The sequence below is a fragment of the Bufo gargarizans genome, chromosome 9 (assembly GCF_014858855.1).
Source record: "Bufo gargarizans isolate SCDJY-AF-19 chromosome 9, ASM1485885v1, whole genome shotgun sequence".
Taxonomy (NCBI): domain Eukaryota; kingdom Metazoa; phylum Chordata; class Amphibia; order Anura; family Bufonidae; genus Bufo; species Bufo gargarizans.
In genome coordinates, this window is record NC_058088.1 from 181,063,874 (window position 1) to 181,081,017 (window position 17,144).

Below are 17,144 nucleotides of genomic sequence, written 5' to 3' on the forward strand. Positions count from 1 at the left end.
CGGATCCAGCATTAATGCATTTCAATAGAAATTAATGCTGGATCCGGCAAGTGCGGTATTGTTCCGGGATTTTGTCCGGTCAAATACCATAGAAGGGACGGAACGGAAGACATCCTGATGCACACTGAACTTTCCATTCAGAATGCATGGGGACTAACGGATGCGTTTTTTTCCGGTATTGAGAATAACGCTAGTGTGAAAGTACCCTTATTCTGAAGACAGATGTGGATTTCCAAAGAAAAGGATTGCAGAATACTGATTATATACATTCATGGATTCTGGGGGGGTGAAGTTATGTTCATGGGAGATATTGGGTGTCCAATCTAAGAGGGATCAGCCGCGTTGGACACTCAAAAATGAAAATGCATCTAGGATAGAATAAAGCAAGGCAACACTACACTGCAGCGCGCTGCCACTCACTTGTAATACTCTGCTGAAGCGTCAAACTTGCCGAGGAATATATGAGCGTTGCCCAGGTTGCTGTATGCTCTTCGCTCAGCAGCTTTATCTCCAAACTCCTTAGCAATGGACAATCTCTGCAGAAAATAGACATAAAAAACACGTTGATCTACCAAAGTCCCACGCACCCTTTTTGTCTATGTGAAAAGACAATGGTGGCATCGTAAACGAGTCAATACTCCCTGCACGCAGTGTGCGTCTGCGCTGATGCTTATGAAACTATGGGTGACAGATGCCATCTTATGCCTATACAGTGACATCCGATGGAGGTGAACGACAGACAACCTCCCGACGCGCATCACCGATGAAACGCAGTGTGAATGCAACCTTACCGACTGCGAGCGGAGTGGCCGGCGTGACCGCACCAAGTATACTGTATGTCACATTTACCCTACATCAGGGGTCAGTGGTGAAAATACGACTCCCAACATGCACACTTGCTTGGTTGTTCTCATAACTCCTATAGAAATGAATGGAGCATGCTGGGGGTTGTAGTTTCACAACAGCTGGAGTGCCGGAGGTATAGTATAGTATTTATTTTACACACACATGCACACAACAGTATCCGTACTGCAGTCTGGAAACCACGGATCCGCAAAATACTGATCCCTTCAGTGTCCAATGCACATTTTTCTCACTCCCATTGCTAGCATTGTCCACAATATGGCCGAGAACAGGACATGTTCTATAATATGCCAAATGGAGACACGGATGACATCGGTACGCGGTACGTTTTTTTAATGCGGATTCATAGAACCGAATGGATCCGTGTGCTATCCACAAAAAAAATGCGGACTGGGCCCGGATGCAAAATAAGGTTGTGTGCATGAGGCCTTATATTGCGATATAGAGCTTTAAATGCACCTATATTATGGCAACTTACCTCTTTATGAAAAGCGATGGCCTCGTTGAAGTTGCCTAAGAGGTAGTGCGTGTTACCGAGATTTCCATACGCTCGGCCCTGAGCGGCCCGGTCACCGAGCTCTTTCACCAGAGCTAAATTTCTCCTGCAGAACAGAGAGGTCAGTAACCGTGAGAAGGTGTCTGGTGCGTTAACAAGCATCCATCTACACATCATACAAATCCTAAACGTCCTCTGCAGCTAAAATGTAGGCCTTCTAGCGTTTTCTAAGGCGGGTGACATACATAAGGCTCTGCGACCGGCATACTTCAGTGCTGGGCGCACACACAAATCATGGCCGCCAGCTGCTATCACTAGGAGGGTTATTATGTTGCTTCTGTTCAGGTCTACAAGAGCCACACACAAATACATGTACGTCAGACTATCCCTTTTTGGGTACTCGACTGGCGGACAGCTGTCCGAATTCGGAGAAGGGACAGCGAAACCTGTTGCCATACATTGGGGGGGAGCAGTATCTACTCCAATGCATTTAGCGAAACTACTATCCGTACCGGCAAGCCAGGTAGTGAGACCCGCCAGCATCACGGTGTACATGGAAGTGGTGAGGACCTGAGAGCAGTAAGTAAATATGTTTTCCTTTATATATATATATATATATTCTGAGTCTGAATTAATTTTGTGGTTTGGTCTGGGATCTGATTAATTTAGGGATCTATTTTGGGGTTTGAACATTTTTAGAGGCTAGTGTCACGGAAGGTGTACAGAAAACTAGAAGACACAAATGAAGATCCGACTGACTTGATCCAAAACTAAGGAACCAATGGGTAAGCCCTGTAACAGCCCTAGCTCTCTCCCTTACTGCTCAGCCTATGCAAAAATCTCTATGATAGATAATTGCATATCCTCGTTCCTCGACTGTATGACACCTGAACACCCTATAATAGTGAGGGGACACGACCACCGGCTCCCTACACTTAATACGGAGGGAGTCAGGGTCACCTAGGATCAAGCAAACAGGAAAACACAAATAAATGAACAGACTTATCTGTAGACGCATCAGTTGTAGCATCCAGCATGCACACACTCCAGGAAGTTGTATAAAAGTGATGCAGTATGGGAGGGGATTTAAAGGGATGCAATCAGTGCAACTAGATGACAGCTGAGAGAGGGAAACGAGATGACAAAATGAAAGCAAAACAAAAGAACCTCAAGCAGGAGGTTCTGAAGAACGTCTGTCAGAGCTTCTCAAATGTCTGGCGGTGACAGCTGGTCAAGGGTGTCATTATTTTTAAAGGGGTTTTCTGGGAGTTTCATATCCTAAGAGACCACCTGAAGAGACCACTGCACTCGCTCGCAGCTTTCCTAGCACGGTGCCAGCAGCTGTGCTTGGTATCGGAGCTCAGTCCCATTTATTTGAATGGGACAGAGCTGTGCCTAGGCCACGTGACCCATGAATGTGACGTCACGTGCCCTAGGAAGAAGAGTCCTAAGAGTCTGTGGTTTTATAATTTTTGGTGATCTGGGAACTAGTTAATTTTAGTGTCTGGTCTGGGGTTTTCAATTTATTTAACAGTCTGTTCTGGTATTTGATTATTTTTAAGGGCTGGTCTGGAGTTTAAATAATTTCAGGGTTCTGTTCTGGGGTCTGAAATAATTTTAGAGGCTGGTCTGGGGGTTGATTTCTTTTAGGGGGCTAGTTACCATTAGGGTTTGACAGGGGTATGCATTCATCTTAGCGGTCTGAACAAGTTTAGAAGGCTGAGGTCTTAATTTTGAGGTCTGGTCTATTTTCCTCCTAAGAAATAATATTAAGTCTTGAAGCAAAGAGTTCTATAAAGTTTACAAAAAAATTAACAAGGCAGCATCTTTACTGTTGGTGTTCAGCCCGGACTATCATGTGACCGTAGATCCAGGTTAAGAGGAACTGTACTAAGTATGTGCGTTATACAAATATGCGCTAATAGATCACGATCACAGGTCGTTGTAGATTGGAGGTCTTTTTATACTCATACCAAGATTTGAAACCATTTAGCTGGAATGTCACCCTTTGGATTACATGGTATATATATCTATGTCATATCCAAGGGCGGAATGGTAAAAAAGTGTCCCCATGTTGCAGGCGGGTCCATACTGACAGAAGGCAGGGCAGCACAAGTAGGCAATACCACAGTGCAGCACAAAATACCGCCCCAGCAGAACCAAACACCATATTGCAGCATAAAATACTGCCCCAGCAGAATCAAATATCACAGTGCTGCACAAAATACTGCCACCCACGCCACAGTATTCAACTGCATCACTGCAGCCACTGGCCGGGTGCATAAGTAGTTGATGCTCCTAGCATTGATTAATGCTTCAAGCAGGGGTAGGCAACCTCCGGCACTCCAGCTGTTGTGAAACTACAACTCCCAGCATGCATACTTCCTCTGCTCTTCTCAGAACTTTCACAGAAATAAATGGAGCATGCTGGGAATTGTAGTTTCACAACAGCTGGCGTGCCGAAGGTTGCTGATCCCTAGCATCAGACCGTTATGTCACCAACCTGCAGCCCCCTGGGAAATTTGCCTGTAGGGTCTATGGCCAGTCCACCCCTGGTCATATCAGAGACAACAGTAAAATCATAAGGTTTACTACTCACTCATAATAATCCGTGGCCTTTAACAAGGTCTCCTTGACCTCTTCGGACAGGTCTCCTGGGATCTGAGGCATGTTCCACGACAACTGCTTTCCGTTAGCATGGTAAACGTTCCCGGCATTGTACAATGCTCGAGCTTCACCCACCTGCAGTCACGGGGAAAAGTGTAATCAATCAGTTCACGCTATTTCAGGTTTCATCCACAGTGGTGTAACGCAACAAATCATTTCTGAAACCTTTCATATAGGTAAAGGCAAACAAATGATACAAGTGTAGCAGAGTTATACTGGGCAATCGACGGTTTATTTTGTGCAATGAAGTTCGTGAATATCTGCAATATCTGTCATTTCGAACAGCAAGATGATCTGTGTACTGTGACAAACTCAGCTCTGCTCCATCTTTGTATGTGCCCTCTCCAAAGGAAAACACATTTAAAGATGGACTGGCATAGTGTTGGCACTGTAGTGGTACTGATTCAGTCTACGGCAAGTGCATCTTATGTCCATGAGGAAATGATACATACCAGGGGCGCACCACCAATGAGGCCAGGTGATCGCCTCAGGCAGCACCAGGTAGGGGCAAGATGGGGGCAGCAGAAGGGCCATGGGCAATGAACGCTTTTCATTGTGGCAAAGGGTTAAAGGGATTCTGTCACCAAGTTTTAGGCTATAGAGCTGCGGACATGCACGGCTAGATTGGCGCTAGCATGTCTGCAATATACTGGTCCTATAGGGCTGTGTGGTTTTATTTTCTTTAAAAAAGGATTTTAGAGATATGTAAATTAGTCTTGTAAGGTGCCCAAGGGGCTGCACTAACCTTCCTGGTGCCCAGCCACGCCCGCCTGTGAAGGAGCCCAGCACCGCCTATGTCCTCCGAATCTCCTCCTTTCGTCACCGATGGATTGCTTTAATCTCGCGCATACGCAGTTCCTTCCCTGAGGCTGATGCCAGCACAGGGAAGAAACACTATACCGGCACTGCGCATCGCGAGATTACAGCAATCTATCGGTGACGAAAGGAGGAGATTCGGAGGACATAGGCGGTGGTGCTGGGCTCCTTCACAGGCGGGCGTGGCTGGGCACCAGGAAGGTTTGTACAGACCCTTGGGCACCTTACAAGACTAATTTACATATCTCTAAAATCCCTTTTTAAAGAAAATAAAACCACACAGCCCTATAGGACAAGTATATTGCGGACATGCTAGCGCCAATCTAACCGTGCATGTCCGCAGCTCTATAGCCTAAAACTTAGTGACAGAATCCCTTTAAGGTTAAGAAATTGGCACCGTTGGGCACCGTTTTAGTTTTCGCCTCAGGCAGCAGAAGGCTGGTACATACAGTATATTTATCATGTAGCAGTCTCCCGGGTCAACCATATATTTACAGTATATATTTCAGGCATGGGCTGAGTGGGGCTCTCTTCACATCTGCACAGGCTTAAAGGGGTTTTAAGTTATAGAACGTATAGATCTACTATGAGAGCAAGCTGCAAATATCCTACTGTATTTTGTACCTTGTCTCCCTGCTCTCGAGAAATGTCCAGATGCCTCTGACAGCAAGCAATGGCTTCATCATACTGACCAAGGATCTTTAGTGTGTTCCCAAGATTTCCGCTGGCTTTTGCCTCTCCAATGCGATCTCCAATGGACCTACAAATTACAAGAAAAAAACAAAACAAACTACATTATACACCAGCAGGCTATTCTCATCAATCATCAGACCAGATGAACCCGCCTGGTAGACCAATTATCTCTGGCATAGGTTCACTAACGTCCAATTTGTCAGAATACATTGACAAACTCCTACAGCCAAGTGTGAATTTTTTTTTTTGCATATATTAGAGACACAACTCAAGTTATTAAAATAGTGGAGGGATTAAAATATGAAACAGACTGGATATTGGGGACTTTAGATGTAAGTTCCCTCTATACAGTCATAAATCATAATCAGGGAATACAGGCATTGAGGAACCAACTAAAGATACATAGTGATTTCCCTGAGAAACAAATAGACTTTATAGCGGAGGGGGTAAAATTTATTCTAACCCATAATTATTTCGCTTATAATCTGGACTATTATCTCCAGACCAGGGGAACTGCCATGGGTACCAGGTTTGCCCCCAGTTATGCCAATTTATTTATGGCTAATTGGGAATGTGAAGAGATCTTGCCCATCCTGGGGGCAGACCTGGTACTCTGGCATAGGTTTATCGATGATATCCTATTTATCTGGAAAGGTACAAGAGAAAATCTAGATATATTCCTTGCAAATATCGATACCAATGCATATAATCTAAAGTTTTCTGCCAATATAAACATAGAGAGAATAGAATTCCTAGACCTACTAATTAAAGTACGGGATAACCAGCTAATCTGCAGTACATATCAGAAAAGAGGTCTCCCGAAACAGCTATATACTGTTCTCCAGCTGCCATCTACCAAGATGGTTGCTTGAAGTACCAAAGGGCCAATTTAAACGTATAAAAAGGAATTGTACAGATGTAAAAGATTTTGAAGTTGAGGCCGAAATTATGAAAAAACGTTTTTTAGAGAGAAATTACCCAAACACTGTATTGGATAAAGCACTCACAAAAGTCAATAATATGCATAGAGATACCTTCTTTGTAGAAAAGATAAAGAAGGACAGAGAAGAAGAAAATAATGATCAGTTGAGAATGATATTACCCTTCAATAAACAACATAGAAAAATAGAAGGAATTGTGAGGAAACATTGGCATCATTTATTAAGTGATAGACTAATAGGCCCTTTGGTTAGCAATGGTCCTCAAATAACTTACTCAAGAGCCCAGAATTTGTCCTTAAAAATAGCACCAACTGTTCCAAATAAAAGGAACAAATTATCCATGCAGGGTTGGTTGAATTTGAGTGGCTTTTATAAATGTGGGAAGTGCGCAATATGTAAAATAACATCATTTCCCAAGAAGACCACTGAAATACAATCACGCGTTAACACTTTTACATGGAAAATAAAGGAATTTCTGACGTGTAGCTCAACTAATATCTTATATGTTATAGAATGTCAGTGCAAAAAACAATACATTGGACGAACAAAACGTACACTGAAAAAAAGACTGTCAGAACACATTACAAATATAAGAAATGGCTATGAGAAGCATTCTCTCTCACTACATTATAAAGAATATCATAATAAAAACCCTGAGGGTATGGTCTTCGCAGCTTTTGAAAAAGTGGATGTGCACTGGAGAGGGGGAGACCATATCGCCAGGATGTCGAGGCAGGAATCCAGAAGAATCTTTGATTTTGAAACACTCCTCCCACGAGGACTTAATTCGGACTTTGAGTTGTTTGGCTTCTTGTAGACATTGGGGATGGGTGCCCTCCTCTGATGGTGACATCCTGAGTAGGGCTGTTTAGCAGCACCAAGATCTCCCCTCGGAGTTGGGCCCCCTCCCCAAAATACATCCATCTATCGTGCAAATCCATCTATTGTGCAAATGTATCAAAATTCACCTATCTATTGTGTTAAGTCTACTCTGCAAAACAACCCAAAGATGGGAATTAAGAAATATTCATTTTTTGTGTCTCTAAAATAATCTATTTTTGTCCTTAAACATTAGGGACAACATAAAAAATTATAGGGAAACCTATGGTGGAGAAAACGCATCGAAAACGCATATGCGGTTTTTTAAGCATGATGCGTTTTTCCTAAAAATGATGCGTTTTTTCTATTGTAACAACTGAAGAATCTAGTATGGAATAAGGATAAATATCAATTAAATAGGGAAGTACACGAAGGAAGGATTATCCAAAGACGTTCTTTTAAACTATTTAAACAATTCATATCTATGTTCATTATTGTTCAGTTTTATTAACTCAGTTTATTTGTATTAAATGTCATTTTTATTAATGTTATTTATAATTAAATTGTCTATGGAGATATATAGTGTATGCATTGAATATATAGTGATTATGCATTTGAGTATAATATATAATGCTAATATAAGAAGATCAATAATCCTGCCGGGTATTTGGTGGGGTTCGTGATGGAGGAGTATATAAAGAGGAGGGTAGAGACACTCGTAATATAGCCACTGAGGAAGAGGGAGACCCCTCGAAACGCGTCTGGCTGGTCCTGCGAGTGATATACTACCCATCTGAATCCGAGGAAAGAGATCTACAAATTATCGGCACTATTATCAGCGAACACAAGCCTCTGGATACCAGCAATAGAGGAGCTGATTGAAACTATCGCGAGATTACGCAATCCCTGCATGCTGCTTCCTGGAAGGTGACACGCATCAACATCACGTGGTAACGCCGAGACCGGAGAGCAACAAGCGGGAAGTTTAAAAGCTCTATAACCGAGCGCTATAAAGTACCTTACACAGCGATAAGCATTCTAAAAGTCAAGGTAAGAGGGTTTACAGTGAGGGGGACGCCCCATTCAAATAACCCGAATATTACCTATATCCTTGTACTTGGAGTGCGGACTCTGGTTGCTGCTACATTTGTATCTTCACTCTGCTATAGCAGTGTTACCAAATACTGGACTCAAATTGATGTAGGGAAATCAACAAGTTGCTACAACAATTTTATATGGACACAGTTCATCACCATTATTTCTTCTCTTTTTTCTCACAAAGATTATTATTATTATTATAATATTTTCATATTTATTATTATCAATATTTCACAAATTTTCACTTATTAATATCACAATTCATTTATTGATGTAAGCAATTTTCTGAACCCCAACAGCACTTGTCAACTACAGACAAGCTAAATAAGCTCAGTGCATTTACTATTATGTTATATTCTATATGTTTTATAAATTTTATGTGATATTTTATTGTACATTTTATTATATAAATATTCTACTATAGACATACCAGCTGTTGAGTGCCTGTTTTATTTTTTCTTTATTACGCAATCAATATATTGGATGATCAGGTGAAACATCCTTAAAACAGAGCACCTTGACCACACTAACAGACACGGGTGAGCCACGTTATATTTGTGTTCTATTCTCATCAATACACCTGCATTTTAAGGATAGATTGGAAGGGTCTCCAGACATATACCTCTGAGGTATCCTGCTGTATAGGCATACCATGGCACACATTGCGCATAGGCCTCCATGTTAACAAAAAAAATTATAATAATTATACCTTCTCAGAGGTAAAACAAATGCAAAAATACAGTATGTTTAAAAAAAATGTACATGTCTAGAAGCAACCTCATACTTCACTAAACACATCTCACCTGGCAAGTGTTAGATCATGCTTGTGATACTCAAGAGCCTTGGAGTATTCCTTCAGATAGAAGTAGGCATTGCCCAGCTGACTGTAGATGGCACTAAGTGTCTTCAGATCCTCGGTTCCAACCTGAACAGCAGCTTCGAAGAAAGCAGTGCCAGCTTTGAAATCACCCGCTTTGCAAAGCCGTTCCCCCTCGAGTGCTAGCTCCAGACAGGAGGCCTCCATCCTGCAAGACACAAAGACATATTACTGACTCAAGATTATAAGAATATATATATTTTTTATATATTTTTTTTTTAAACAGGTCAATGAGATTTTTCCTACTTTACATTTTGTGGGTCGTCTCTTTGATGTTGACAGTTTGTGTTGACCATTTAACCTATGTACCATAATCTATAAACAAGAGCGTGATCTTGACTCCGTCATCATGGCTTTAATACATTCTTACAGAATAATGTATTATTAGGCGCTGTCGTTTCAACAAACTTTGCATAAATCAACAGTACAAGTGAATATAATAAACTTTGTAATATATCCTATCATAGAAAAATGCCTCTCTTTCGCCACTTATGAGCCACTTCTTCTTCTGCTGCTGCATCTAGGAAGTTTTCTCTCTCACCCCAGTACTGGGCTCACTGCTACACTGCTGTATCATGCTCTCCATAGTGCTGCTTAGGTCTCATGCACATAACCGGATGTTGCATCCGTGTCCCCTCCGCATTTTTCGCGGATTGCACACCAACCCATTCATTTCTATAGGTCCGCAACCACAAAAAAATAAATAAATGGACAGCACATGGATGTCATCTTTGTGTTGTCCGCATCCATGTGTCTATACCGCAAATTATAGAACACGTCCTATTTTTCTCTGTATTACAAACAAAAATGGTCATTTCTAGTGATGGGAGTAAGAAAAATGTAGATTGCACATGGAAGGTGTCTGTATTTTACGGACATGGTCATGTGTATGAGGCCTAAGGGTGTGCTATAGAGAAACAGGGGAGCAGTATCCCCTCTTCTCTGTGTGTGCTGTGTATAGGAGACATCAGAGCAGCTAGCCTCCATTCAGGGGTGTAACTACCATAGCGGCAGACCATGCGACTGCTATGGGGCCCAGTCTTAGTTGGGATTATCTCCTCTTCTACTGGAGGTGAAAACTTGGTCAGGACTCTATCCTCTAAATGTAAAGGAACAACTTTTAGCAAACGAGGCAGTGAAAAAATGGCCCAAGGGTCATTGAAAGGGGTTTAGGCAGAAATACTTCTGTCCTGTGTGGGGGCCTGGTTTGATCCTTGCTATGGGGCCCTTACTCTATGTACGCCACTGCCTCCAATCACTAGCTCAGGGAGAGCAGACAATTAGAGATGGAGCCCTCAGAGGGGAAAACTGGTGACAAATGCAGAATAGCCATATAATGTCACAATAGTGTTATTCCAGAAAAGACTGGTATGCGCCAAAATATAGGTACATCCAACTGCTGCCACTTTCAACATCTTTTGGCGATTATCTCACAACCATATAGGATATAAAGAAATTCGATATGAATAAGACATTGTGCACCTTTACGAAAATAAAAAGTTGCATGCAATTCACACGTAAAGCTAATATCTGCGATGCTTGTGCGTATTGACTGGTCACCATGAAGCGACTCCCCCTCCCCGCCCAATAGGCTTTAGATATATGAACAGATCTTTGTTCTCGACAGAAAAAATAAATAAATGACGACGTAGAAACCTAAATCAATGCAGCCTAAAAATAAAGCCTAAAGAAAACAAAGCCCATAAGGGTAAGAAACTCCCATGTATCCATGTCTGGGAAGTCACGTAAGATTTGGAACTTGGGAGTCATTTTCCAGAAAATGTGATACAAATAATTAGTTAAAAAAATTATAAAGTAAATTGAACCAGAAAAGACCCCTCTCTGTGATTTAGACATAGCGGTCTTGCGACCAAAGGAAATAGACGTGTTTATCGGAAACATTTGTCAGGTTGCAGAATGGAATGCTTTGGTGAAAAGATAGGCAGGCTCGCCGACCGTCCTCACGTCAGCTGTGATGTTTGAAGTTTAGTTTTGATAAAACATGTTTAATGTCATGCCAAAAAAATTAAATAAAAAACAGCAAGGGAGCCGATGCACATTGTACGCACACGTTCAAGTGTCTGCAAGGCACTGGAAGCATTAGAGACGGCTCGTGTCTAACCAGTCTATCAATCTATCGTCAGAAAATGACCTAATGTCGTGATTTTGTTTAAAAAAAAAAGCTGAAATCTTGCAGTTTTCACTATGGCCACCGAGCCTCATTAGTCTGTCTCTTCCTGTTCTGCAGGGATCACCTCTCATCAATCATTTCATTATCATCACAGGCAGGATTAAAGTGATAGGTATAGATATCACAGGATCCTTCCACCGTTGATAATAGGTAATAGTCACAGCTCACCTCCTCCCCCTACCTGCACAATATCCTTTGTCCAGGTCACGGAGTATGCCCACAACACTCTCTCATAGAAGTTAATCAGTCATTTCCAGACTATAGGTTCCTATGGTCCATGCAGCTGCTGTATAACATTGTCTTTCCCCCATGCCCCCCTACCTGACCTGTCCATAACAGTTAATAGCACAATGCTTTCTCCAGTCTCGCAGGCCCGCGCCTGGGGGTAACATTGGATTCTGCCTCGTCCTTTAAGCCACACATCCAAACCCTCACCTCCACCTGATGCTTTCAACTCAAAAACGTCTCTCGTATTCGCTCCTTCCTCACCCCGGAGTCAGCTAAAATGCTAGTGCATGCCCTCGTCATCTCCCGCCTGGACTACTGCAACACTCTCCTCTGTGGCCTCCCATCCAGCACGCTCGCTCCCCTCCAATCTATTCTCAACTCTCCCGCTCTGTACCAGCCTGTTAATAGCTTCTTGTTTATTGTATTTTTATACTGTGTATGTATAACCCCTCTAGATGTACAGCTCAGATAAGAAGAAATGTACCGAAAAACAAGAACAGAAACAAATTTAAAAAAATCTACACCCAGAAAATTTAAACAAATGAGAAAATAAAATAATATACTTCCGTTTATGGTTTTAATTCCTTTTAAGCTTGAGTTTTTGTGTTTAACATTTTTTAAAGATTTTCCATATCACCATATATGTAGAGATCACCTCTCAGCAGTCATCTCATCATCATCACAGGAAGGATTGTAATACAATTACAATATCACATATACATATACATATATATATATATATATATATATATATATATATATATATATATATATATATATACACACACACACACATATACACACACACACACACACACAGTAGGTAACACAGGATTTACCATTTACAAAAGGTGATGTCACAGCTCACCTCCTCCCCCTCACCCGTCTACGGCAAACTCATCCATCCCTACAAAGGGTATAAAAAAAAAAAAGAATCTGACTTATCAGGAGAAAAAGGAGTCCAGGACTCTTCTCCAGCGGCATCAGAGCAGTGCACTGACTAGGCCGAGAACTGTACACTTTGCTTCACTGCGCATGTGTCTGATGTGCACTACAGAGAGGTGTACTGTAGGCGGCTTCATCAGCGCAGTGCGCACATGCCCAGTGCCACTGGAGAAGAGTCCTGGACTCTTGTCCTGGTAAGTTTTCATTTTGATTTACTACCGTTTTCCGGGGGTGGGTTTGCTGTGGCAGGTTTGGGACCCTAAACCTTAGCTGTTTAACTGCATTTTAGTGGCCCTCAAACCAGACGGTAGGTTCCCCTTAAATATTATAACATGGAATTGCATTACCAGATGATCTGTAATATTACGCCATCTACTATGACACCAAGCAGGAGCAAATCTCACACACATTTATGTGAAATGCATTTTTTATTTATTTTTTATCTGCAAAGAAACAGCAAAACCTGTGAACTCAGTCCTGGTATCCAGCAGTCAACAAGCTGTAGGTCCAGGCACGTACATACAGTGTGGACCTCCTGGACTAAGAACAGACAGCTCCAATGTAAAGGGTTTTTCCCCCTAATGTTTTGTCACCCAGAAATGTCCACTTTTTTAACAAACAAAGTTCGGACCCTGTGAATGAGCACATAGGACGCCGCCCGGGACCTTACCCCGTGGCTGATTTATAACCCACGTTCCTGAGAAGGAGACATCAGAAGACAATGATCTGTAAGATGCTTTATTGTAACTGCTGGACCAGAGGCTAAAGCTGTAAACTCTCATCTGCTCTGCCCGCATGAGACGTGCATGGGTTAAAGCCGGATTTCCACACATTTGCATGGAATTATGACATTCCTGTTTGCTGGCTGATTAGACCCGGCATTGGGAGGCCTTCAGTGATCGGATGCCAGGACGCACATTCAAAATAGAAAGACGCACAATTCATGGCATCACTTATAGGTTATCTGCTATCATTTTATGTTTGGAGTGTGTTTTATGTGAAATTTAGTCCAGTCCAGTACAGAAAGCCTTAAAGGGGTTGTTCAGGGTTTTAGAAGTGATGGCCTATCCTCACCCTGACACCCTTCCCCCACAACCAATGCCAGCAGAGTGCTCGTCCACAGCCAGTGCCAGCAGAGTGCTCGTCCACAGCCAGCAGAGTGCTCGTCCACAGCCAGCAGAGTGCTCGTCCACAGCCAGCAGAGTGCGCGTCCACAGCCAGTGCCAGCAGAGTGCGCGTCCACAGCCAGTGCCAGCAGAGTGCGCGTCCACAGCCAGTGCCAGCAGAGTGCTCGTCCACAGCCAGTGCCAGCAGAGTGCTCGTCCACAGCCAGTGCCAGCAGAGTGCTCGTCCACAGCCAGTGCCAGCAGAGTGCTCGTCCACAGCCAGTGCCAGCAGAGTGCTCGTCCACAGCCAGCAGAGTGCTCGTCCACAGCCAGTGCCAGCAGAGTGCTCGTCCACAGCCAGTGCCAGCAGAGTGCTCGTCCACAGCCAGTGCCAGCAGAGTGCTCGTCCACAGCCAGTGCCAGCAGAGTGCTCGTCCACAGCCAGTGCCAGCAGAGTGCTCGTCCACAGCCAGTGCCAGCAGAGTGCTCGTCCACAGCCAGTGCCAGCAGAGTGCTCGTCCACAGCCAGTGCCAGCAGAGTGCTCGTCCACAGCCAGTGCCAGCAGAGTGCTCGTCCACAGCCAGTGCCAGCAGAGTGCTCGTCCACAGCCAGTGCCAGCAGAGTGCTCGTCCACAGCCAGTGCCAGCAGAGTGCTCGTCCACAGCCAGTGCCAGCAGAGTGCTCGTCCACAGCCAGTGCCAGCAGAGTGCTCGTCCACAGCCAGTGCCAGCAGAGTGCTCGTCCACAGCCAGTGCCAGCAGAGTGCTCGTCCACAGCCAGTGCCAGCAGAGTGCTCGTCCACAGCCAGTGCCAGCAGAGTGCTCGTCCACAGCCAGTGCCAGCAGAGTGCTCGTCCACAGCCAGTGCCAGCAGAGTGCTCGTCCACAGCCAGTGCCAGCAGAGTGCTCGTCCACAGCCAGTGCCAGCAGAGTGCTCGTCCACAGCCAGTGCCAGCAGAGTGCTCGTCCACAGCCAGTGCCAGCAGAGTGCTCGTCCACAGCCAGTGCCAGCAGAGTGCTCGTCCACAGCCAGTGCCAGCAGAGTGCTCGTCCACAGCCAGTGCCAGCAGAGTGCTCGTCCACAGCCAGTGCCAGCAGAGTGCTCGTCCACAGCCAGTGCCAGCAGAGTGCTCGTCCACAGCCAGTGTCAGCAGAGTGCTCGTCCACAGCCAGTGTCAGCAGAGTGCTCGTCCACAGCCAGTGTCAGCAGAGTGCTCGTCCACAGCCAGTGCCAGCAGAGTGCTCGTCCACAGCCAGTGCCAGCAGAGTGCTCGTCCACAATTAGTGCAAGCAGAGTTTTCCCCCACGACCAGTGCCAACAGAGTGTTCCCCCAAAACCAGAGCCAGCCGAGTGCCCTTTCGCAATCAGTGCCAGCAGAGTCCTTCTCCACAACCAGTGCCAGCAGAGTGCTCTCCCACAACCGATGCCAGCAGAGTAACTCCCTAAAAACTGTGCCAGCAAAGCCTACAAACAGTGCCAGTACAGGACTGTAATAATCAGTATCAGCAAGTGCCTTGTAAATAATACAGCGTGCTCCCTCACAGTCAATCCCTTGGCACAGAGGTACACAGTGCAATGACATTTTGCATGCTTGCAACTGTCACTAGGGCAAACTTGTCCGTATTAGGGTTGCACCAGGAGTCGAAGTATCGATGCCCAATTGATACTTTTGTACCTGGATCGATACGATACCGGGATTTGCCATTTACCAATACTAGGCTGCACTACTGCGCAGCCTAGTATCAGTTAGAGAATATGTCACGCGCCACTCTCAGTGCGCGCCATGTTCTCCTCAGCAGCACAGTTAAGAAGGAGAGAGTCCCTCCAACCCCACTGTGTCACTGCTGCCACCAATAAGAACATAGTACTGAGGGGAGAGAAGAGCCTCTAGGAGTAACGGCAACGCCCCCATTGCTCCTAGAGGCTCATTTGCATATATTAAAACATCATTTTTCTCAGCAATGCGGGCACATATGAACATGGGACCAACACAGATGCCTTCAGCTGCCAAGAGCACAAGTAACAGGTCAGTCAGTGTCATAGGGACAAAGCTGCTGACAGATGCCCTGTCTCTGGTATACGCCTCCTGAGCACCTACATTATGGTAGCACTTCTGCACTGACGTACCTTTGTAGAAACGCTGCAGGGAGACCACGTTGTTGGCTTTGTCTGCAAGAATGTAAGTGATCTACACCAGTGGTCACCAACCTTTTTTGCACCAAGGACCAGTTTCATGCAAGACAATTTTCCCAGGGACCTGGTGTGGGGAGGAAGGGGCGTGGTTCTGGAGCGGGGCTTAGGGGTGCTAGTCGGGGCCGGCAACACCTATCCTGTGGCCCTGCTAGTGCCTGATGAAGGGCGTATTTTAGCCCGAAACATTGCAAGCAACCTATGTACCACTGTGTCCGGCTGAAATAATATAAATAAAATCATCACTTTCTATCATCATTATCATGGAGTGCTGTCTAAAATTTGTGTAATATCTACAGTTCTTGAGGTGGAGCTACAGAACATAATCCGGACGTGCACCCACTGTTGCCAGTTTCAGAAAGAGTGCTTTAGTTTTAAAGTTATATAAACTGACTAGGGTCTCTGCTGCACTGTACCGTATTTTTCACCCTATAAGATGCACCTAGGTTTTAGAGGAGAACAATAAGAAAATAACTAATCAAACCTCAGATCAGACTCCCAATGCCTCAGATCAACCCCCCAACCTTTAGCCACCTATCAACCCCCCATTGTCAGCCATCAGCCCCCCATGTCAGCCATCAGCCCCCCATGTCAGCCATCAGCCCCCCATGTCAGCCATCAGACCCCCATGTCAGCCATCAGCCCCCCATGTCAGCCATCAGCCCCCCATGTCAGCCATCAGCCCCCCATGTCAGCCATCAGCCCCCCATGTCAGCCATCAGCCCCCCATGTCAGCCATCAGCCCCCCATGTCAGCCATCAGCCGAGCCAAGGACCGGGAAGCGGTGAGTACAGATCCTTCACTGCTTCCTGGTCCTTTTGTACTAATGAAGCGCTTCCATAATGTACCGCATTAAAGACGGCCCTAATTGCCAAGGCCAGGCAAACAATCTTCCAGGGCCCAGCCCGGCGGTTGGGGACCGCTGATCTACACAACTCCTGAATGGTGTCTGCCACCTCAGATGAATCCTCCAGGTCAGGCTCTATGTTATATCTGACAAATGACTAGGAGGGGTAGTGGCTCTCCTTAAGGAGACCATCTGTGTATGGACACGGTAACGCTGCATGGGAAAATAATATGCAAAGAGGTTTTTCTCATGCAAAGAGAACTGTCTCGCTGGCGCCACCTTGTGAAAGAGTCTGACTTGGGACATGACAAGGGAAACCAGCAAAGCCAAATATCCAGCTTTTTTCCCTCGTCATGCCCCAAAGC

The 17,144-nt window shown here is 44.8% G+C and overlaps 1 protein-coding gene across 2 annotated transcripts in view; it reads right to left on the minus strand.

Moving 5' to 3' along the window:
- The window catches only part of GPSM1 (G protein signaling modulator 1), a 182,483-nt gene that overhangs the window by 113,528 nt on the left and 51,811 nt on the right, over nucleotides 1-17,144 (minus strand). For both annotated transcript variants that reach the window (XM_044306177.1, XM_044306178.1), the window contains 5 exons: nucleotides 9,198-9,419; nucleotides 5,468-5,603; nucleotides 3,960-4,102; nucleotides 1,343-1,466; nucleotides 421-536 (listed from right to left, as the gene is read on the minus strand). In XM_044306177.1, coding sequence (XP_044162112.1) covers nucleotides 421-536; nucleotides 1,343-1,466; nucleotides 3,960-4,102; nucleotides 5,468-5,603; nucleotides 9,198-9,419 — 741 coding nt within the window. The remainder of the gene's footprint in view (nucleotides 1-420; nucleotides 537-1,342; nucleotides 1,467-3,959; nucleotides 4,103-5,467; nucleotides 5,604-9,197; nucleotides 9,420-17,144) is intronic.